At 41.6% G+C, this 25,202-nt stretch overlaps 1 protein-coding gene across 1 annotated transcript in view; it reads left to right on the top strand.

Annotated features, from left to right (window-relative positions):
* Positions 1-25,202, top strand: part of LOC133364236 (uncharacterized) — a 96,286-nt gene that overhangs the window by 16,263 nt on the left and 54,821 nt on the right. Inside the window, exons 5-9 of the mRNA XM_061584510.1 lie at positions 2,497-2,582; positions 3,273-3,372; positions 13,017-13,060; positions 14,118-14,195; positions 20,702-20,898. Of these exons, the coding sequence (XP_061440494.1) occupies positions 2,497-2,582; positions 3,273-3,372; positions 13,017-13,060; positions 14,118-14,195; positions 20,702-20,898 (505 nt within the window). The remainder of the gene's footprint in view (positions 1-2,496; positions 2,583-3,272; positions 3,373-13,016; positions 13,061-14,117; positions 14,196-20,701; positions 20,899-25,202) is intronic.

Genomic DNA, 25,202 nt, shown 5'->3' with positions numbered 1-25,202 from the left:
ACAGCATGATTCTTTTCATGTTTACTCAGACTTATTGCAGGTAAGTGACCATATGACTGCCACCTAGGTTTTATTCACAATGAGTTGTGCTGAGCTGTAGACACAAGAAAGAATTGTGTCTCTGAGTGGAGCAGAAGCACTGCAGCTCTCACAAAGAAAGATGGCTATTGTGAGAGTTTGATGCCCCCTCCAGTCTGTGTAGTCATCCTTAAGGCAAGCAGAGAGAACGGCCTCAGTAGATAAGTGGGGAAAAACAAAACTTCACTCTGTCCCCTTAGATCTTGCAGCCAAAGACATTTAGGTGAAGTTCTCCTTCCTCCTTAGCCACTGCACAAATATTATATGTAATAGCTAGGTATTCTCAGCACCACCTGAAACTCTATGAAGTTAGGAGATGGCCATGCTTTCCTTTGTCTTAACTCCTTTTTTCCTACTATCTCTATTGGGATGAACACAAATTCCAAGTAGCCAGTTGTCAATTTCAGCAGTTCCTATGATACAAATTTTGTGTGGACTGTGTTAGGGAGCAATAATTTTAATATTTGATAAAGTGGGTGGTTGCTATTTATGAAGATTTTTCCTAGTGCTAATAGTCCTCTGGAGGCATTTACAGCTGTTGGTAAACAGCATCATGATGTGAATATTTGTTAAGACAATTGTTTTAATTTATTTTTATTATTAAATTTCTATCCCATCCTTCCTCCTAAAGGGAGCCCAGGGCGGCAAACAAGTGATGAAACACTAAAAACATCCTTTTAAAAAAATATTTGAAACAAAACATCTTAAAAACATTTCTGTTAAAATAATGGGAAGTTTGTCAGTAGTTCTGCTTTGGATAAATATTGCATACTAAGTTTGCAGTCCTAAGCAAACATAAAGTGCCTTGCAAAAGTAATCAGACCCCTGACCAATGCTCTCATATTACTGAATTACAAATTGTACATTGTAATTTCATTCTGTATATTTTATTTTGAAACACTGAAACTCAAAATCAGTTATTATAAGGTGACATTAGTTTTATGTTGGGAAATATTTGTAAGAAACAGAAAAAACTGAAACATGTTGCTTGCATAAGTATTTAACCTCCACACATTAATGTTTGGTAGAGCCATGCTTTCTGGCAAACTCCAGATGTGCTTTCAGATGGTACTTTTGAGTCATGGCTTCTTTCTTGCCACCCTTCCATACAGGCCAGTGTTATAAAGAGCTCTTGATATGTTTGACTGGTGCACCGTTACTCCACTCGCAGCCATTGAACTGTGTAGCTCCTTCAAAGTGACTGTTGGCCTCTCTGTGGCTTCTTTCACTTTCCTTGTTCGAGTGCTGGGTTTTGAGGGACAGCCTTTTCTTGGCTGTGCCTGGGTGTTGTGATACAGGTTTCACTTCCTGATTATTGATCCAACTGTGCTCACTGGGATATCCAAACACTTGGATATTGCTTTATACCCTTTTCCTAATCTATACACTTGTATTATGTTAACTCTCACTTCTGGAGAATACTCTTTGATCTTCATTTTCCTTCAGATCTATAGCCTGACCAATGATCCTTCAACAGTGGGGTTTTTATCCTGATAACGTGACAGCAACTTTAATGGTTCACAGGTGGAGGCCTATGGTAAGGTAATTGTGTCCTTGATAGGGCAATTTCTTTCAGCTGTGTACTCTGGGAGCTTCCACAGCACTGGGGTTGAATACTTATACAAGCAACATGTTTCATTTTTAATGTTTCTTACAGACTTTTTGCAACATAAAACGAATGTCACCTTACAATAATTGATTTTGAGTTTCAGCATTTCAAAATAAAACTCGTAGAACGAAATTACAATGTACCATTTGTAATTCAGTAATATGAGAGTATTGGTCAGAGGTCTGATTATTTCTGCACTTTACTGTATATATTTGATATCTGATTGGAAATAATTAACATATATTTTCTGGATAAGGGTAAAAGACCCTTATAGATGATATGATCTGTTAGCCTATATAGCCTATATTTGCAACCAAGATTAAGTGAAAATAATGGGACTTGCTTTCAAGGACAGGAACTTTGTGTTAAAAGCACAGGTGGCATTCAAATGTCAGAATTCCAGTCTTCTAAGATTTTGAGGTTAGGGAATGTGCTTGAGTGCTTCCCCCCCCCCGCCCTTAGGTCTCAATTGTGGTTTGCCATGCTGGTTTGGAGGGATTGTTCAAGCCACAGTATGTTGATTGGGTCATTGTGTAAAATTGTTGTTTGAGAAAACCAGAAAAATCTTCAATTAAGTTTTAAAAGAAAAGCTCTTGACCTTGTTGCTTGTTCCCATTTTCCAAACCATGTGGCTTCAGTTTATTATCTTCTGAAAACAATCTTATTTAGTATTCTCTTCATTAATATGCTTTTTGTAACTGAGCAATTTTATCTAGAATTATTACAAAAATTGTGTTTATTTTTCCTGAAAGTTAGAATTGTAATGTAAAAACTTACATATTAAATACATAAGTTTGGGTATTTTACAGTTAAACAGCATAAAAGAATCTGTCTCAAAGGGGGAGAATGGGAAGCTGTTTCCAGAAAACATTCAGAGCATGAATGTATATCTGGGGTAAGATCTTTAAGAAATGTATTTTGTGAAAAAAAGTTATGTGATGAAGTACTTTTTAGAACATGACCATATATGCATTTAGTTGCCTGAATTGGATAGACTTTTTAAACTAAAGCTAAGTGATCTTACATCTTAATATAATATGTGACATTCCAGGTTGTTTCTCTAGTTATAAACAAGTGGTTGCTAGTGAAAGTGCTAAAGAGCTGTGATGCAGCTGAAGGATTTGTGTGATGCCTTAGCTAAAGAATTCTGGCTCTCTATAGTATTTTGAGAAAAGCACTTTAGATATGTGTATGCCAATTGAGAGGAAATTATAGGCATAATCCTTGGGTCTCCTTGGGGAATGAAGGGGATTTGAATCCAGCAGATCCAAGGCTGCCTCTATCCCACCTGTGCCTGATCTTTGGAATGCTTCACCCCAGGGCCTAATGGGTAGCTACCGCTGTTTATAATACTGCTCATGGTAGACCTATACCTACAGAGTTTTCTGCAGATAAAGCAGGGGCGCGTACCATGGAAATAGCCAACCTGCTGGTGGAGTTCCTCTGTGTCCGTTCCTAACCCTTTCTGCCAGTGGATCTGGGAGTTAGGATTGCTTTATTTAATGCTCAAGATAGGAAGCAATATATTATTTTGAAAGGTGAATAATAAACCCAACATTTTGATGATTAATGATTTTGTTTCCAGTGCAAGACCAATAAGCAGAGCTCTTGACCTAGGAGCAGACGTCGTGGTGACTGGAAGATGTGTTGACAGTAGCCTTGTACTGGGACCACTAATTCATTCTGTAAGTGTGAGTCAATGGTTTTCCATAGGAGGTGGGCCATCACTGTGGGAAATAGTTCCACCTATCGTGCGAAGGCAAGAATGTTTTTGAAGTCAAGACTAGGGACGTCATGCCCCTCCCACTCCCCAGTTCATTCTTGCCTTCGTACGAACAAGATTGGAATTATACGTAGCATTTAGCTAAGTCTCGTATTTGTTTGTGTATTTGTGTATTTGTTTTCAAATCCTTTTTTCTCTTTTGTGTTTAACCTACTGAGGGTCCCCTCAGAGACCGCGGCTGCGGCTCTCTTCGTTTTTTCCCGAGCTATTCTTTTCAAGTTATTTTCTTTCCTTGACTGGGGGCTCCCTCTGAGACCGCGGCTGCGGCTCTCTTTTTGTTTTTGGCAGTTTTCGAGTCCCCCCTCCCCCCGGCTCTGTTGTATCCGTTGCCTGGGAGTTCCCTCAGTGACCGCGGCTGCGGTTATCTTGGTTTTGATCGTTTTGGAGCTTCCCCCCCCCGGCTCTGTTGCCGCGGCTGCGGCTCTTCCGATCTCTGCGGGAGCTTGCAGCTGCGGCTCCTGCCGTTACCCCATCATACCTTTTTCCTCAGATCACCCTCGCTACGTGGCTTTAATTCCCACTGCGAAGGGCTTTGCAAACGGCGACGGCGGCTCTCTCGGCGGCGGCTGCCGCTTTTCCCTTACTGCCTGTTCCCTTCTGGGGATTCCTTTGAGCCGCTACTGCGGTTTTCGGCCCCGCTGCTTCCGCTGCTAGTCTGTGCTGGACAGTCCTTCCCCCCACTCCGTCCCCAGACGGCCGCCATTGCTCCTTCTCCCTCAGCCTTTTTTGATCGTTTTTTCCCGCCCTTTTTTCCGGGCGCCATTTTTTGAAATTCAAAATTCCCGCCTTTTTTGTTACCATCGGATACCTCCCCTGCAGGCTATCTATCTGTATGTTTGTGTATATGTGCTGCTGACAAACTTACACAGGGCTGATTTACACACATTTTTTCCTGTGGCTGTAATCCTAGTGGCTGAATTATATTATCAAGGCTGGAGCTCCAATCCTAGTGGGCTGGATTGTATTATCAAGGCTGGAGCTTTAATCCTAGTGGCTGGATTACATTATCAAGGCTGGAGCTTTAATATCAGTGGCTGACTTGTATTAAATCTGATTTACATTGTATATCCTGCCCCCTCTGGGGCCGTGAACAAGCCAAAAACCCAGCCTACAGCACTAATCTGAGTGTGCCAACTCTAAAACAGCCTATATTATATTAACGCTGATACCTCAGTGCATTCTGCCCCCTCTGTGGCAGTGCATTTCGCCATCTGCCAGTGTATCCTACCCCCTCCGTGGTAGTACGCTGTGCCAGTTCGGGTCTTTACATCCTGCCCCCTCCGTGGCAGTGTACTGCACCCAGGTTTATATAAGATGGCAGAACAGCCAGGCATGTCACCATCAACACACATGGTGCCAGATCAGCCAGACATGCCACAATCAGCCAAGCCACAACATCCTAACACGTCTAAGACCAGACATGCCAAAGCACTGGCTAAGACAAAACATCTTTCCAGCCATAGTAAGCCAAAGCGCCCTCGTTATGTCTCTGTACCAACCACAGCACAGACACACATAAGCGATATTTTCCATTCCCCGGCTGCTGCCTCTGACGAGGAAGAGTTTCTTGGCTTTCCCGCTCACTGTTCGCCTAACGAACCCACCTCTGGTTTACCGCCTCAAACATCTGTCCCAATAGTTCATCAGGCACACACATCTGCCACATCTGGTCTGCAGCTGTCTCCTGATTTCCTCTCCCAACTTCAAGCCATGCTGGCATTTTTCACCCAAATGCAGTCACTACCACAAGTTCCTGCCATACCCCCACTCAACATGGACCAACGTGCGTGCCATGAAGCTCATCCTTCCTGTTCACCAGATCCCTTTGATGTAGCCAGAGGCAGATGTACGGACGAAGCCTCGTATGCGGAGGAGTCAACTTTCACTGACCATGTTGAAGGAGACGACTGGAGCGACTATTCAGATCATGAGGAGGATACATCGTATCGCCTGTTTGATACCTCAGACTATCAGCCGCTAGCACGTAGGGTACTTCATACCCTTGGTCTCCAGACTGCGCCTTCAACTTCGTCCGCCCCAGCTATCAAAGGGGCCAAGGTCCTCAAATCCCCTGCACCTACTGAACACTACATCCCGGTGCCGGACCCAATTGCCAAATTAGCCTCCGAAGAATGGGCTCATCCACTCAAAGCCCGACGCTTCAAGAACCTGGCTGACAGATTGTACGCCCTAGCCCCAGACTTTTCCACCAAGTTAGATGTCCCTGGCATAGATGAACCAATCGCTCGCCTCGTTTCAAGATCTCTTTTGCCCAGGGAAGGGGAATCCCACCTAAAAGATACTACTGAGCGACGAATAGACTTCGCCCTCCGCAAGAATCACGAGGCCACTGCCTTAGCCATGCGTGCCTCCGCTTCAGCCTCCATATTCTCCAGAGCCTCTATGATGTGGATGGATGACCTTCTAGAGGATGCTAACCCTGATCCTGTCGCCTTCAGAAGAGCACTATCGAAATTACGTAAGACAGCAGCTTTTGTGGCCGATGCCACTTTGGATGCCACTCAATTAGGGGCACGAGCCATGACGACTCAAATAGTCGCTCGTCGCACCCTCTGGCTTCGCCACTGGCAAGCTGATTCAGCGGCCAGACTGAACCTGTCCAAGGCTCCTTACTCCGGATCTCTACTCTTCGGCGAGGAAGCTCTAAAGGCAGTTCTGGTTGATCCAAAAGACGCCCAAAAACCAGTTCTGGCCACAGTCAAGAACATCGACCACAGGCCCTTCAGGCGATTTCCCTCCTTTTGTTCTAACCAGTCCTTTCGAGGAACGCGGCCAGGAGGACGAGGCCGCGACTTCAGACCCTATGACCCCAACGCATTCAGGGGCTCCTGGAACCGACGCTTCCAGGGCAGAGGTCAGTACCAAGGGCGCAGGGGCAACTCATCGTCCTCATATAGGGGAGGCTCTCGCCTACACAAGTAGTATTAACGCCCTCCCCATAGGTGGCAGATTACTTAATTTTGGAGATCGATGGCTGCGCCTTACTACGGTCTCCTGGATCAGGGACCTTTTCACTTATGGCTATACCATAGAGTTCTGGGCAACCCCATCAGACAGATTCCATCCATCTCCTTGCCCAAGGGCACCAGCCAGGGACAACATCATGCAGACAGCTATACATCACCTCTTGGACATAGCGACAATAGAGCCAGTTCCCACAACTGAGAGGTCGGAAGGGGTGTACTCCCTCCTATTTGCTGTGCCAAAACGAGATTTATCTTGGAGGGCGGTATTGGACCTCAAGTTTGTCAACCGTTTTGTAACATACCGCAGGTTCAAAATGGAATCTCTCCATTCCATTACCGAGAGTCTGCATGAAGGAGACTTCCTGGCTTCTATCGACCTTAAGGAAGCATATCTCCATGTGCCCATTTGCATAGCCCACAGAAAGTTTCTTCGGTTTGCTTTTGGCCACCAACATTTTCAATATAGAGCGATGCCATTTGGCCTCTCCTCTGCTCCAAGAGTATTTACCAAGGTGCTACTCATCCTAGTGGCTTACCTTCGGACCCAAGGGGTTCATATCTACCCATATTTGGATGATCTGCTAATACGGTCCAAGTCTGAACAGCTGGCTCATCATCATTTAATGATCACCCTCAATGTTTTGCAGACCTACGGCTGGCTTGTCAACTTCGACAAAAGCCATCTCCAACCAACCCAACGCCTACTACATCTTGGGGCAATGTTGGACACCCTGCAGGCAATGGTCTTCCTGGCTCCAGATCGCATCACTGCCATCACAAGCATCGCAAGGTCCCTGATGCAACAAACATCCGCAGACGTCATGCTTCTCGCCAGAGCGCTCGGGATGTTTATCTCCACAATCCACATTGTGCCCTGGGCTCGAGCCCACACTCGGCCCCTTCAGTGGACTCTGTTGCCTTTTCAAAAAGACATTGCCAGCTCCAACCATCGCAAAGTTCGTTTGAGCCCTGCTCTGCGTCTCTCCTTCCGCTGGTGGACCAAGGTTCAACACCTCTCCAAGGGCGCGTCGTTCAGAGAACCCCGCAGAACCGTCGTGACCACAGACGCCAGCCTCATAGGTTGGGGAGCCCACTGCAACTCCCAGTACGTTCAGGGGGTTTGGCCCAACGCAGAGCAATCTCGAAGCATCAACTGGCTGGAACTAAAGGCTGTCCACTTGGCTCTATGTCATTTTCAGTCTCTGTTCCCTTTGCATCATGTGCTCATTCGAACAGACAACACGTGTGTAAAATCACATTTGAACAGACAGGGGGGCACCAGGTCTCGTCCTCTGCAGGACTTAGCCTCCCTCATCTTTGTCTGGGCAGAACAACATCTACAATCCCTGAAAGCAGAGCACCTCAGAGGGATTTGGAATGTGACAGCAGACTGGCTCAGCAGACAACAGGTCTTTCCGGGAGAATGGAAACTTCATCCAGCCATTTTCCATCGTCTCCAGTGTCGGTTCGGCGCCCTCTCAGTCGACCTGTTTGCTTCCAGTCACAATTGCCAGCTTCCAAGGTACTTTGCCCAATACCTGGACTCAACAGCAGAAGCAGTGGATGCTCTGACAACACCGTGGCCAGACGGTCTATTGTACGCCTTTCCTCCCATACCATTGTTAGCCAAAACCTTGAGGAAGGCGCGAACCGAAAGGGCACAGCTGGTTCTGATAGCACCATTTTGGCCACGCCGACTGTGGTTCTCAGATCTTCTGGCAATGTCAATGATGGATCCTTGGACACTTCCAGTAACGCCAGACCTCCTATCCCAGGGTCCAGTACTGCACCAGGACCCTACTTGGCTCAATCTAACAGCGTGGTGTTTGAACGGAGACATTTGAGGTCAGCTGGACTGTCTGACGCTGTGATTGATATTATTTTGGCCTCGAGAAGACCATCTACCACTCGCATTTATCAACATACCTGGGTGGCTTTCTCCAAGTGGTGTCAGTCCCACCACCACGATCCATCCCAGGACAATGTGCACCAGGTGCTCCAATTTCTCCATAGTGGCTTTATGATGGGACTTCGACCCAACACTCTACGTCGACATGCGTCTACTCTGTCATCCATTCTCTCAGTGTCCTCTCCTGGAGATCATATTTCCTCACATCCGTTCATCAAACGTTTTTTGAGGGGAGTCGCCCTACGCTCTCCGGCTGTTGTCCATCGGTTCCCCTCATGGAGTTTGCCGAAAGTTCTGCAGGCTTTGCAACGCCCTCCATTTGAACCCATCAGGACTGTGCCCCTACGTATACTTTCCTTCAAGGTCCTGTTTCTGATCGCAATCACATCTGCCAGACGCGTTTCGGAGTTGGGCGCATTGTCTTCTGCTCGACACCTCTGCGTCTTCCATAAGGACTCTGTTGTGCTGAAGACTGACCCTTCCTTTCGTCCCAAGGTCGATTCAGTTTTTCATTGCAACCAGGACATTGTGTTGCCTTCCTTTTGCCCGGATCCTACCCATCCTCTTGAAAATGCTTGGCATTCGTTAGATGTCCGGAGGGCTCTCAAGACCTACCTGTCTAGGACCCAAGAGATTCGACGAATGGAGTCTCTGTTTGTATCTTTTCATCCAAGGTCTATGGGGCATAAAGTATCCAATTCTACCTTATCCCGTTGGTTAAGGGCATGCATTACTTTAGCATATGAGTCCCTGAAGCTGTCAGTTCCAGCTAGTATAACGGCTCATTCTACCAGGTCAGCTGCCACCTCGGCTGCTTTTGCCACTAATGCTCCTGTTGCCGATATTTGTAGGGCTGCAGTCTGGTCTACCCCACACTCGTTTATAAGGCATTATAAAATTGATCGTTATGCCTCTGCTGATGCATCTTTTGGCAGACGAGTGTTGCAACAGGTTCTTAATGAGGATTAACATGTGGGTGGTCCCTCCCTATATGGGTTGCTTTGGTACATCCCACAGTGATGGCCCACCTCCTATGGAAAATGTACCATTGGTCTCACCTGAAGGGTGATTTTCATAGGAGTGGGCCATCATGACCCTCCCAGTTGGAGGATGACTAGAAATTTTATCAATGGGTTACATGTTATTGTTACGCTATTATAGTTAAATGTAAGAGTGAAGTCAAGACTTTTAGTTCTGTTATGTTATGTAGTTATGTTAGAGTCATGTTGTTATGCATGTGACTATTATGTTATTTTCCTGGCGGGCCTGTTGGCCTTGTTCTTGTATTTTTAGATATCTCTTTTTAGACTCGCTACGAATGAACTGGAGAGTGGGAGGGGCATGACGTCCCTAGTCTTGACTTCAAAAACATTCTTGCCTTCGCACGATAGGTGGAACTATTTCCCACAGTGATGGCCCACTCCTATGAAAATCACCCTTCAGGTGAGACCAATGGTACATTCTGAAATATTCGTATTCCACTAGTAGCCAGCTATATGAATGTTTGACAGATTTCCAGTATTTATTTTGCATACAAATCCTTGGAATAAAATAGAATCGAGTTTTGATTAGTTTTATTTACTTCAGAAGCAAAAAGTGTGATGATGAGATCCAGTAATGGCGAGTGTGGTGGGACAGAGCCACCCTTCCAACACTGGCATCATTGCAACTTACCTGGATGGGGCAGGGGGTGGGGCAGAGCGGCAGCAATGTTGGAGGTGCACTGACAAACCAATGAGAGGTATTGCTTAACTGTAGATATCTTAAGAACTAGGCATTGCTATCTCTACTTTATGTGGGAAGGAAATGACATAGAGCACATCTCTCATATATTTACATATAAGGTTTTATGTTTGACGTTTGTATTTCATAAACTATACACAGATATTTGCCCTAATGTTATATGTGATGACTTAGCATGGATGTAATTCTTGTTGTATGCTGAAATGAAACTTGAAATATGTTTTTAGTAAGTTGTTAGACAGTAATCAAGAGATCAAGAATTAATTTAGCTTTGTAATTTTTTTTCATCATTTCAAACTCTTTGTTTTTGTAGATAAAAGCAAAGCTCATCTTTCCAAAGTACACAGAAAACTTAGATAAGCAAATTTCCATTTTATCAATCAATCTAGCTACTTTAGGACAACACTGTCATCCATGTTAATTATCTTTTGTCAGTCTTCATTTTTTTAAAAAAAGTTGTTTTTCCTGATAACTCTGTAATTATTTAGCTAGCTTTCTATCTTGTTCTATAAAAACTCCAGATATTTTCAACATGCAAATAATTTAGCTCACCACAAGGTGGCACAAAAGATCAGCTTTAAAATGTATTTTTTTCCACATATGTGCCATTTTTATCTAAATGTCTGCTTAGTCTAAAAACAAATTCAAGCAAATTCATTGTTGAGCTGAGAGAGCCAGTGTGGTGTAGTGGTTATTAAGGTGTTGGACTACGACCTGGGAGATCAGGGTTCGAATCCCCACATAGCCATGAAGCTTACTGGGTGACCTTGGGCCAGTCACTGCCTCTCAGCCTTGTGAAAACCCTATTCGTAGGGTCGCCATAAGTCGGAACCGACTTGAAGGCAGTACATTCACATTTTACATTGTTGAGCTAATGCGCAGACTCTTTACCATGTTTAATGTATAAAATGAAAGATGCTGAGACATAAGCTTTTCTGTAAATCATATTCTTTGCCTTGAAAGCCATAACTTCAGAAGTGTTGCTTTTTTGTTGTTGTTATGTGCCTTCAAGTTGATTACGACTTATGGTGACCCTATGAATCAGCGACCTCCAACAGCATCTGTCATGAACCACCCTGCTCAGATCTTGTAAGTTCAGGTCTGTGGCTTCCTCTATGGAGTCAATCCATCTCTTGTTTGGCTTTCCTCTTTTTCTACTCCCTTCTGTTTTCCCAGCATTATTGTCTTTTCTAGTGAATCATGTCTTCTCATTATGTGTCCAAAGTATGATAACCTCAGTTTCATCATTTTAGCTTCTAGTGACAGTTCTGGTTTAATTTGTTCTAACACCCAATTATTTGTCTTTTTCGCCGTCCATGGTATGCGCAAAGCTCTCCTCCAACACCACATTTCAAATGAGTTGATTTTTCTCTTATACACCTTTTTCACTGTCCAACTTTCACATCCATACATAGAGATCGGGAATACCATGGTCTGAATGATCCTGACTTTGGTGTTCAGTGATACATCTTTGCATTTGAGGACCTTTTCTAGATCTCTCACAGCTGCCCTCCCCAGTCCTAGCCATCTTCTGATTTCTTGACTATTGTCTCCATTTTGGTTAATGACTGTGCCGATGTATTGATAATCCTTGACAAGTTCAATGTCCTCATTGTCAACTATAAAGTTACATAAATCTTCTGTCATTACTTTAGTCTTCTTGACGTTCAGCTGTAGTCCTGCTTTTGTGCTTTCCTCTTTAACTTTCATCAGCATTCGTTTCAAATCATTACTGGTTTCTGCTAAGAGTATGGTATCGTCTGCATATCTTAAATTATTGATGTTTCTCCCTCCAATTTTCACACCTCCTTCATCTTGCTCCAATCCCGCTTTCCGCATGATATGTTCTGCGTACAGATTAAACAAATAGGGTGATAAAATACAATCCTGTCTCACACCCTTTCCGATGGGGAAACCAATCGGTTGCTCCATATTCTGTCCTTACAGTAGCCTGTTGTCCAGAGTATAGGTTGCGCATCAGGACAATCAGATGCTGTGGCACCCCCATTTCTTTTAAAGCATTCCATAGTTTTTCATGATCTACACACTCAAAGGGTTTGCTGTAGTCTATAAAGCACAGGGTGATTTTCTTCTGAAATTCCTTGGTCCGTTCCATTATCCGACGTATGTTTGCTATATGATCTCTGGTGCCTCTTCCCTTTCTAAATCCAGCTTGGACGCCTGGCATTTCTTGCTCCATATATGGTAAGAGCCTTTGTTGTAGAATCTTGAGCATTACTTTACTTGCATGGGATATTAAGGCAATAGTTCGGTAATTACTGCATTCTCTGGGATCCCCTTTCTTTGGAAGTGGGATATATATTGAACACTTCTAGTCTGTGGGCCAGTGTTTAGTTTTCCATATTTCTTGACAAACTTTTGTCAAAATTTGGACAGATTCAGTCTCAGTAGCTTGTAGCAACTCTATTGGTATGCCGTAGACTGAGGATCCTTATCTATACATGTTTGATATGAATATACCCAATCAATTTTTAAAACCAGCTGAGTTGTATCCTGTTTTAAAGATATTTGGAATACCCCTATTTATATCTGTAAAATGTTTCTCCATTGTTTCTTTTTGTCTATTTAATTTTCAGGGCACAATACAGTTCACTTCAGGCACCTCCCCCGCCTAAGAACCCATACAAATAATCACCAAATGGAAGGGGCAGAATGGACGGGGTTGTGGAAAGTGTGCCTAGATATGACATTCTCCCCAATGATCTTGTCTTGTTCCCAGCACATGTGTGCATGCATAGGCAGGAGGGAAATTGGGCTCTGCTGAGCTTTTCGGAATCTGCAACAGGCATTCTCCTGTGATGAACTGTTCTTCGCATTTTAATATTTAGTTTAGGACATCATTTAATTGTACATCACATAATACTTCAAATGTTTTTTTTTTTATAGTTTGGCTGGAATAGAGATGAGTTTAGCCTTTTAGCATCTGGAAGGTAAATGGTTTAACTTTTTTTAAAAAATGATAAATGTTAAAATGTAATGATATCAACATGAACTGTGCGACGTAATTCTCATGGAAATCTTAGTTTGAAAATTGCAAGTTTAATACTTACTCGGACATTTAATTATAAATATATCAGGTTTGAAAGATTATCTTAAGTGCCAACATAGAAGTATTATGTTTTGGGGAAGTATATACATGTCTGTTCATGCTAATCCAGTGAGGTTGATGCATGCACAGAGTCATACTTCTGCATATACATCTAAACTGGAAATTATGTGCACGAAAAGTATGTTGCATGCATAGTTTTTGGTGCTGCATCTGTGGTTCCTGACACTGGAGTAGGAACTCTGCATGTAGCACTTAACAGATTGTCACATCTGTGAACTTTGACAGCACTTACTTTCCATGTGGAATACTTGTGTGTCAGACTGAATTTTGCTTCCCTCTTTCATTCTTTTCCTGATGAGGGCTTTCCACCCATCCCAAACAGCAACTGATGCAACCAGACTTGTTAGCAATTAGTGTCAACTATCTCTTCAGAGCTATATGAACATGGCTGTCACCAAGATTTGCTGATGTCATTAGGACTTATTAGGAACAATGGTCGTAGGTCAAAGTCTCTGAAGTTAATGGACCAGAAGTATAAATCACCTGCTGATATTACACAGTTTGTTTAAACAGAAGGTCAGATTAGATAGTAGTAATGCATTCTGTGCCCATCAAATGGATGGAAGAGGCCAAGTAAGCACTTTGTCCAAGATACATTAAACACTATAGAAACTGCCAATAGATCCACTAAATTCTGGAACCCTTATTTGTTAAAAGCATATATTTTCCTCTCACAGAATGGAATCCTATAACATCAAATGGACCATTATAGATGTACATAAGAATTATCTTATGAACAGCTCAGAAAAAAAAATCAGTATTTTTAGTTCAGCTTTTCTTCTTCTAAAAAATTAAAACAGAACCTAAATGACTAATCTGGTGTTTGTCACTGAACTAAAATGTATATTACAACTTTGGCTGTTGCTCTTGTTTTTCAGTCTTGCAGGCCATCTGATTGAATGTGGTGCTCAGTGTACAGGTGGAATATTCACCGACTGGCATAGTGTACCAGACTGGTATGTTGATATTGTTTTGACTGTTTGATTTGAGTATATGCTGGGAAAATGAAACAGTGGCAGCTTCAGGGGATTTATCACTTTTCTTTATGCTTATTTTGTCAGTCTTTTTCCTCTCAAATATTTTAAGACAATCTATCCATATTTCTGTTCCCAGAATGTAGGTAGCCTAGCATACTTGGGCAGTTTGCCCAGGCGAAGCAGCATCTTCCCTAGATTCTCCCAGCAACTAAGCTAATGTGCAGGAAGCCTGAAAAGCTATTGCTGATACTACTGATGCAAGCCTGCTTCATATTAAGATCTCTAAGGCTGAGAGGTCTTATGGCAACAGTGGCTCCAAAGCCACTGCTAGTTTCTTCTGCCATCTGGCGCCAAAGAGTTGGCTGGGTATGATTTGCTGCCACAGCTGCCACCCTGGGCTCCTTTTGGGAGGAAGGACAGGAAATAATAATAATAATATACCCTGGGATGTCTTGGAGGTAAAGGGCCTTGCAGCAACAGCTGCAGTGACCACTAGGCCCTTCTGTTGCTTAGACCCATGGAGCTAGATGGCAGAAGAGTTGCTGTTGCTGCAAGGTCTCAGGATATCCTGTGGCAATCACAGCTGTCAAGTTCTTTTGCCAGAAGGCTTGGTGGCATCAGCTTGCAGAAAGATTTGTCCCTGGTCTGAGGTCTCTGTGTCTTAGGATCTATCATGGTCTTATAGTTATAGAAATCACTGACTTCTGCCATTTATTTTCATAATGCAGTCTTGGAAGATTATTGGCAGAAGTGATAGAAGATGTGGAAGGTGGAAATCTTCTTATCCGCTGTTCCATCTCTTCTTTCCACAATATATTATTATTGTTCTGAAGGGTTACAGTAGCCCAGATATGAATTTAATAATTAATGAATGGCAATGGCCAGGTCATTTTTTCCTAGACATAGCTGGCATACCAGCCCAAGATGGTAAAAGCCAATCCTGGCCACAGATCTCATGTGGGCAGCGAACTATAGAAGCTAGGTCCATGACCATCTCTAAGTTGCAAATTTGCTCTTTCAAGGAGAGTGGCCCCACCCAGAACAGGCAATCCAACTACTTCTTGGCCAAATCATCATCATCACCTGGATTAAGCTTGTTCACTTTTATCCAGTCCAAGTGCTGATTCACTACTGCATGTAGCAGTAGTCTGCATGTAGCAGGGTCTGGATGCTATTCGTATCCTGTTAATGTTTACCCCAAATTCCTATGTTAACTTTCCCAACATTTTCATGTTAAATAGCATGGAAGACATTTAACCTGACAGAACAATTCATTTGAGACAGAACAGCATCTTTCTAGGACCACCTTCTACTTTAACTATATTTGTCATCTCCAGTCCAGCAGGTTGGTCCAGAAGAATAAGCAGCTGATGGATGTGTGGGAACTTCTAGGCAGGACTTGCAGCCAAAGTGCACTGAAGTCAGAACAGATCTGACTGGTTTTCATCTAGAAGTTGTTCAGATTTTCAACCTTGTGTGATATGGGACCAATATTTGGATGGAGAGAAGGATCACAAATAGACTGAAAAGAGAAACCTCCCAAATAATTCAGTAATGAGCAGTGTGTAATTAAAAATGGAGAAAACACATTTAGGAACATTAAGATTTTACCATGAACTATGCATATTAAGTTTCCACAGTGCATCTGTCTTGTCTTTTACTTGATTTAAACAGTTGAATATGTTCCTCAGCCAGCCTTTGTCAAGAAAAGATCAACTAAGTACTATAATACTTTTTAAATTAAAAAAAATCTTCTAAATTATTTTTGCAATCAGTATAATTGTATGGATCTCATTTTAGAATAATATATTCCTCTTTGCTTTTTTCTGTATGTTTGGAGGCCAAGCCAGCCTTAATCGTTCAAATGCAACTTTATTTTAACCTCAGCCATTTTAATTATGCTGTTTATTTTTTGCCTCGCTGTAACCAAGCTAGCTCCAACCTACCCTAGATTCCTGTTCTCTAAATACACACCTAGAATCCAGGCTTTTTGTAGTGGAAGACAAGTTGCATCCAAGGACTTTTTTGTTGGGCAAGATTTGTGCAGCCCTTCAAGAGCTTAGAACCATTGAGTATAGAGTGTTTTTAAAAAGGGCAGTGGTATTGAACAACAGCAGCATGGCCAAGGTTGCAGAGAATTTGCTCAATTATGTCCTTTCCAGGGAAACTTGTGTTAGTAAGTTTTTGTGAAACCTTGACCAGAAGTTAAAACTGAAAAGCTCTACTAGGTCCTGGGAAAGTGCAGTAGTGGATGTTCTTTTTGAACATCCTGATAATTAATGCCTTGTGAGGGAAATACCTGTGCCAATTGGCACTTCCTTGTGCTAGTAAAAATGGAGCAAGTTCCACTTCTCTTTAAGACCTAAATAGTAACTGGTAACTCTGAACATAATCAGAATATAATCACTATTCACTAAGAGGCAAAAAAGTTTGCGGTTTAAGAACGTACCTATAGCCCACAGATATTTCTATCAAACTTTTAAAAGCAGGGAAATTGGGCAGCTATCGTGAATGCACCAGGGGAGCAGGAGACCTGACCTCCTCTCTGAGATATTGTACTGCCCTACAAATTGGTCAAAATGCAAACACAATTTGGGTTGGTCTTTCACAGTCCAATCCATTTTCTGTGTAGCTTGGAAGAATTTGGTAACGTGCCTCTGAGCATATGGCGAGTGGTGGCAATACCTGCCATCTCCAAAGATGGAGAATTATATTTTTGTATGTTTGTTGGTGTTCTTACTTTGATTCTTCCCTGTGTTACTGTTTCTACAGAGAATCTAATCTAAAAAAAATTATTCCTCTCATTATCCTAGAAACCTGTGTCAAATTTATTTTTATTAATTTCAAAGCCTTTTTATTGGTCAATGTCATATGATGGTGAAGACAACCTTTTGTGTTTCAAATTGGAGGTTATGTTCTACTTCTATTTTGAGGGCATTAACAGTTGAATCTGAAACTGCAGTTTGATGTAAAATCAGACCGATTACAATATGTTGCTACTTCAGCAATGATTCTAGCTGTTGGGGAAAAAAGGATGCATGTTTTCAGGCTGCTATGTTTTAAACCACTTCATTTAAGGCAAGGTGGGCACGGTCAATTAAAAACATAGAGCACACCTAGAACTTTGCTAGAATATATTTCACCTCCCACTGTTTTACCTTGTGCAAATTGAGACACTCCTGAGGTCCACTGGAAATTATTCTGCAGAATAGTCAGTGCCGTTATTCCACAATTATGTTTGGAGCTTTATTAGTATAAATTTTGCAAAGTGTTGCTGTACTTCACATATTCACAGAAATAGAAACAAAAGAAAATGATTTCCTATAGGAAACTTCACTAAAATTGCAAAGTAAATAAGACACATTTAAAGTGACCATCTAAACTATATCAACTGTCTTAATAATGTTGCTTCCTCCCTGCTAAAACAAGATCAGCACAGCACATGTCTACTTTCTATTCTTTGAGCTGATTGCAGGTGTTGCCACCACTCACCATATGCTCAGAGGTACATGTTACCAAATTCTTCTAAGCTACACAGGAAGTGGATTGGACTGTGAAAGACCAACCCAAATTGTCTTTGCATTTTAACCAATTTGTAGGGCAGTACAATATTTCAGAGAGGAGGTCAGGTCTCCTGCTCCCCTGGTGCATTCCCTATAGCTGCCCAATTTCCCTGCCTTTTCAAGTTTGATAGAAATATCTGTGGGCTATAGGTACGTTCTTATACTGCAAGGTTTTTTTGCCTATTAGTGAATTTATCTGCTTTTTAATCCAGGAGGTAAGAAATGGGATCCTGTGTAAGTTTGCTGAGAATGGATTGATCATTTGCATGCGTATTGAGTTCAGCGGGATTTACTCTCCTGCAATCAGGATAGGTTAAACTGAGCACAGGGGATGGGGAGGGGGGAGGAGGAGGAGGAGGGAGGGGAGGAGGGGGAGGGGAGCAGGCAGGAAGGGGAGGAGAGGAGGACAGGTTTGATCATTTGCATACTTATTGAGTTCAATGGGATTTACTCCTATACAATCAGGGTTAGGATAGGTAAAACTGGCCATGGGGGAGGGGGAGGGGGAAGGGGAAGGGGAAGGAGCGTATTGGAGGGGAACAAAGGAAGGGGGGGAGGTCAGGTTTGGTCATTTGTATGCTTATAGAGTTCAATGGTATTTACTGCCATGCAATCATGCTTAAGATAGGTATAACTGACCATGGGGAGGAGGAGGGGGAGGGGGAAGGGGAAGGAGGGGACTGGAAGGGGATGGGGAGGGTGGGGCAAAGGAAGGGGGAGGGAAGGGGCAAGAGGGAGGGGATAGGAGGGAGAAAGGAGGGTGGGTTTGATCATTAGCATACTTTTTGAGTTCAGTGGGATTTATTTCTGTGCAATCATGTTTCAAAATGGAAATGGACTGCCTTCAAGTCGATCCCGACTTATGGCGACCCTATGAATAGGGTTTTCATGGTAAACGGTATTCAGAGGTGGTTTTACCATTGCCTTCCTCTGAGGCTGAGAGGCAGTGACTGGCCCAGTGTGCTTCATGGCAGTATGGGGATTCGAACCCTGGTCTCCCAGGTTGTAGTCCAGCACTGACCTGGGGGAGGGGCAGGGAAGGTAAGAGGAGGGGGAGGGGGAGAGATTGGGTGGGTGGGCACTGGGCATAGGGGAAGCCCCTTTCCTTTCCAAAAGGAAAACACTGTTAACAGTATCATTGCTTTTCAGGGTTTCCCCCACCTTTTTATTCTATAGCAGGCATGTGTAGCCTCCCATCCAAATTTAAACCAAAGCTGTCCCTGGCCACATCTACACCAGGCCTTTATTTCACTTTGGACAGTCATATCTTCTCTCAAAGAATCCTGGGAAGTGTAATTAGTGAAGGGTGTTGAGAGTTGCTAGGAGATGCCCTGTTCCCCTCACAGACCTTCAATGAGAGTGGCTCACTGTTAAACCACTCTGGCCACTGGAACTCTGTCAGTGAAATAGGAGTCTCCCCTCAACATCCTTCACAAACTACACTTCCCAGGATTCTTTGGGGGAAGCCATGACTCTGATGTGAAATCAAAGTCTGGTGTGGGTGTGGCCCTCTGATTAGGCAAGCCCAGCAGCTGTGAGTCTGGCTTTTAGAACACTGACAGTTGGTTCTTACTGAGCATGCCCAACACTATCATTGAGTTCAATGCAGAATTTGTTAAATTAATTACAAATCAGCCAGGCATTTTTTAAACTTTTAATCTGCAGGAGATGAAGGTCAGAGTATGGGGCAAGGCCAGTAATAAGATTACAGGTACTCTGTGAACATGGCTGATATTTATTGAATTTCAACAGATTATGAGAACTCTTAACAGAAAAAAGTCCAAAAGGGCTCTGGGTTTTTTTTCTTCTCTTTTTAGACTTTGAACTCTCGATTCTCTCTGTTTTGTGTATCGTCATGAAAATTTTGAGGGTTGTTAAGCAAGCATTTCTGAGTTCAGGACTATAAGTTTTGTAAAGTTTTGTTTTGAAATGAGCTTATGGGAAGCATCAGAATGGCATGGGGGTATTTTCAATTTAACATTGCGGAATGTGAAAAATCCACACTGGCTATAGTATACAGCCACTCTCATGCCTGTCTAATATTCTGTCTGTAATATTATCATTTCATCTCTTCAGCATTGGTCTAGAAACTTTTGTCATTGTATGTTAGTCTGCTGCAGTAAGGTATAGGATACCGCCATTATTTCTGCCCTACTTCAGAGGCTTGTCTTTTAATTAGGTTTCATGAAGAAAAAATATTTCTTGCAGCTGTAGTGGTTATCAGTTCTCTAAGCAGTTGCAGGCAGTATGCCTAAAGACTTCCCTTTCAGTCCTCTCCTTGTCGTGCATAAGGTGCTCAGAAGGAGCTGCTACTTGCTACTGTGGCATGCTGTCTCCTGAAATAGAGAACAAAGAAAAACCTATTCTGGCTCAATTTCCTTGCACCATCTTGCAGAAATAAATAGTGAGGTGCTGCAACATGTCTCTTGAGTATAATTCAAACAATATTCATTAATATTTGCTTTAAAAAGTATAATGCAAGATAGAAGACAGTAACTAAACTATTTATTTATTTATTATTTGATTTATATCCCACCCTTCCTCCCAGCAGGAGCCTAGGGCGGCAAACTTATATATAAACTTTTATTTTTCTTCTTGGACTGTTCCAAGCATCTAAAGTAATTTTAAACTGCTCACTTTATTGCCATCCTTTATTGAATTTGTCTTTCTCTGATTTCTTGGTGAAAACATTTCAGATTCCTGTTATTTTCCCTTATCTGGCATAATTCAACTGGTCATTTGACTTGTCAATAGCTTTACAATGTCTGTGTGTGACTTTCTTATGTAATCTTTAAAACTCTTTGTATGTGTTTTAAAGGTCGATATATTTTTGTCCCTGTAATTATTATTATTATTGCTTGTTATTTATATAGATATATATTTTCTAAATCATTCAACTATCCAATATTTTCAACCCTTTAGGCATAACATCGGTTTTCCCATAGTAGAATGTTCCTCTGATGGAAGTTTTATTGTATCCAAACCACGTAACACAGGGGGCCTCTTGTCTTTTGGCACGGTGGCGGAACAGTTGGTATATGAAATTGGTAATCCTAAGGAATATCTCCTACCAGATGTCATATGCGACTTCTCTCAAGTTTCTCTTACTGAAATCCCAGGTGAGTGTCTGCAGAAGGTGTGTACAGATACACATAAGCACAGGATGGTGGCTTGAGGAAAGGCGCAGTGAAGATAAGGAACTGAAGCAAACATGGAGTTCTAAAGCAACCTCATAGACCCAAGATCAGAAAGGATTGTATGCCATGAAGCTGAGGAACTGGGAAGTGCCAGGGAAACCGATGTCTGTCTGATTTGCACATGGCTACTTTGCTCATAATGATTGCAATACCTTCCTAGGTCAGGGTGGAGAACCTCTTGCCTGGGGGCCAATATTGGTCCTCCAGGAGGTCCAAATTGGCCCTCCAGGATATTTTCCCAAAACTGCACCCACCCACCCATTAGCTGACATCACTCAGCTCCTACTGGGAGGAAGGGCGGGATATAAATCTAATAATAAATAAATAAATGGTATCAGCGACAGGGTGGAGTTAAATTCTGCATTGGCTGCCCATCCCTGTACCCAGCAGGGAATGGGCGTGCAGCCAAATTGAGCAGGATTTAACTCCTGCTCATCAGCTAATAAGCAGGGGTTAAATCCTGCTCAATTTGGTGGGATTTCATGCAGACTCCTTCCTGATTCAAGAAGGGATTTGTATGGAAACTCCTTCTAAAACTAAAGGAAAAAAACTCAATTTTAGCTGGGGACTCCAATGGAAACCCTTTCCTCAGCAAGGGCTTTACACTGGAATTCACTGCTAAAACAAAGTTTCTTTCCTCTGTTTAACCTCCTTCCATTCAGGTAGGGGTTTGCAAGGGATCCCTGGCTAAAACAGAAAAAATGTTTGTTTTTAAAAGGGATTCTGATGCAAACCTCTTCCTGAGGTTTCCTTCCTCTTCCCAATTGTGATGTCAGATGATTGACAAGTGCGCAGCCCTGCCAAAGTGTCAAATTTGGCCCACAAAGCCAATTCTGATAAGGATCTGACCCGTGGAGCCCAAAAGATTCCCCACCCCTGGCTGTAAATTCTCAGGTGAAGCAGTCAAGGATTTGAGACTGTTGAGAATAGAGAAATGTAACATTAATGTTTGTATCCTCATCTTTTTTTGCATCTTTTTTTAGGCTACAATCCTAACTAATACAGTAGGATCCATGAGCTTAATAGAGCTTACTTCCAAGTATAGCACTGTGCTGTTAGTGAAGTATTAAGATAGCATGTTAAGTATCTCATTAAGTGTAAACAATATTTACAAGTGACTTTAATGAAATTATACAATTAATATGGAAATATGCTAATTCACAAAACTTGGATAAAGATTATATACAAGCATATATTTAATAAAAAACATTAGGACAGATCATGATCATCAGAATCAAAAGTAATAGTTATACATTTAAAGGGATTTTTTAAAAATACACCTAACCTTCAAATGAACTTTTAGCTTGTAAATGGCCCAACATGACACTTTTGAACTCCAAATGAACTTTCACATGAACTTTCAGTTATTCTACTAGAAATATAACAGATGGGAAATAGGCAGATTTCTCAAATATCTTTAGATAGAAGTGTTTTGACACGTACGCCAGAAAAAGGACTGCAGGCCTATCTACTTTTATTGTTTACTTTACTAAATATTTTCTATGCCAGAATTAGATAAACTAGTTGGTTGAACTTGGAGATGCTCTTTTAAATATTTTAATGGTGAATGTGAAGAGTTTTAACAAAGCTCTACTCATTTTTGTGATTTTAAATATATTTTTCATATGTAAAAGTTCTCTTAGTGATTCATAATAGTTAATGAGTTCTGTGATATTCAAGCTATAGAGATGCTTATCTAGATTTAAAAACATTTTTAAGTATAAAACATTTTTAAAAGTAATGTTAAGTAATATTGTTGTGGTATATTTTATCTTACAATGCAGAAAAATATTTACTTGTAATATATAAATCTCTTCCTTAATTGATTAATCTCTTATTAATTATTATTAATCTCTTAATTGCATACAGTTAATTTGAAGTCCTGCAGTACTGAAATCAGCAGAAAAGTCTGCCATTTAACTGTACTGAGATGTACGAGAAAACTATTACCTGCTTTATGCAATACTGTGTACAAGTAAAGCCTGTCAATCTTGGTTGATTTGCCAGCTGAAGACTCTTTTAAGAAAAGGTGGATTTGGTGTCAGTTATCCATGTTCTAGCTATTTCCAAGCTAAAGTATTTCAATACTTTCTCTGTGGGGCTGCCTTTAAAAACAACTTGGAAATTATTTGGTCCAAAATTTGGGAGTTGGAGCTTTGCCTGATCCCCAGTAATTGGGACATATTATTCCAATCTTGTTTCAGCAACATTGGTTACCTGTTAAAGTGCTGATCTTTAATGTCTTAAATTGCTTAAGGCCTAGTTACCTCGGGGACTGTCTGCTCTCATATCATCCTGCCCAGGCTTTTAAGACCTGTCTGTGTGCCATCATCATGAGTGGCTAAGCAAGTGAGCTCAAGAATCAAGGCCTTTTTGGTGGTGGTGCTAAGGCTCTACTTATTTATAGAGATTTGCCTGGCTTCCTCCCTGCTGAATTTTAGGCAGACATTTTTATTCACATGGGCTTTTAATGTTTAGCTCTGTTTAGCTTAGTGCTGCTGTTTTAAAAAATGATTTAAAATGATTTTGCTTTACTCTCCTCTGTGCCATCTGTCCTACAGGTTGCAAGCTATTTGTGTTGTTCACTTGTTCTAATCATTATATATCAGATGCACATTTTCTCCTCTTCCTCATAATAGGACTGGTGTGGGGAAATGGAGTCTGGGTATAGTTTCAACATCCCAAGAACAGGAGAATCCTGCTGTCCTAGTAATTGCTGCATGTTGTCTATGGATCTAAGAAGGCATTGATTTCTGTTCAAAACCATGTTTGTCGCCTGCAGCACCGGTCTGCTGCAGTTTGGCTTCTGCCAAAAACTACTTTATTTGTCTCGCTGCCTACAGTGGCAGAATTTTGCATAATTAATTACTTAATATGTGATTCTGCACCATTCAATTCAATGCAAAGGTCATTCATTTCAATGCAATGGAAACACAATGCAAATTGGGGAAAAAGTAATTTACATTTGCGGACTGAAAACAACGACAGCTGTGAATACCTATCTTATTCACTGAACTGATTTCCATTCCAGACATGGGGTGAATAAGTGAACATCTGCAATTTCTGCTTCCATTTCTGTTGGAATTCTCCAACATCCATAATCTTATCTGCAGTTTTCTTGCTATTTGTTCATCCATTCTTGTCATACTGTTGTTCCATATAAAAATAGGTGCTAAATAAAATAGCAATTACTGATATACTTGCAAGCATCAAGTACTTGCATGTCTGACATGATAACCCATAATAGGCAGACATACGGCTAGGTGTGCCAACCACTCAGGCAGAAAAGACTTTCTTGCTGATCCATTTTCAAAGGCAATGTTGTTTTCACTCAATATTAAAGAATAAATCATACATTATGAGGTTGCATTTGAACATAACATAAAGATGTGGCTTGTTTTAACCATGGGTTGTTCAAGAAGCCACAAATCATCTCAGATGAGCAAACAAACTATAGCTTGTTTCTCCAAAGCTTGGTTTCTTTTTGTTGTTGTTATGTGTCTTCAAGTTGATTACAACTTATGGTGACCCTATGAATCAGTGACCTCCAGTAGCATCTGTCATGAACCACCCTGTACAGATCTTGTAAGTTCAGGTCTGTGGCTTCCTTTATGGAATCAATCAATCTCTTGTTTGGTCTTCCTCTTGTTCTACTCCCTTCTGTTTTCCCTAGCATTATTGTCTTTTCTAGTGAATCATGTGAAGCAGATTATAGTATAGAAATATCTATACTATGGTATACTTTTATGTTTTCTTATATTTTATTCAGATTTTATGTATTTTTTAAAGATTTGTTTAAAATTTATTTATTTTAATGTATGTGTAAGTAGAGATCAGTTTTTAAAGGGGAATGCTATGATTTGCCAGGGAGATTCAGAATTTTAAGTTTATGTTATATATAGTTTTATCTGGGTCTGTGTCAATTTTATTTATGCTAACTTGTGTTACTTATATACAAATATGTAATTCCCTTTGCTAAACTCTTGCTTTGTGATGGTCTGATGACTACATATAAATAAAATAATCTGAATCTGATATACTGTGGTGGTGACAACAGTGTTTAAATGAGGGATGAAAACCTCTGGCCCTCCAGATGTTGCTGGACTCCCAATTCTCATCATCCCTGACCATTGGCCATGGTGGCTGGGGCTGTTGGAGCTGGAGTTCAACAACATCTGGAGTGATAAAGGTTTCCCATCACTGGTTTAAATTCTTCACCAGCACCT

This window comes from Rhineura floridana, chromosome 9 (genome assembly GCF_030035675.1).
Source record: "Rhineura floridana isolate rRhiFlo1 chromosome 9, rRhiFlo1.hap2, whole genome shotgun sequence".
In the NCBI taxonomy this organism is placed as follows: Eukaryota; Metazoa; Chordata; class Lepidosauria; order Squamata; family Rhineuridae; genus Rhineura; species Rhineura floridana.
This window is presented reverse-complemented; position numbering and strand designations above follow the sequence as displayed.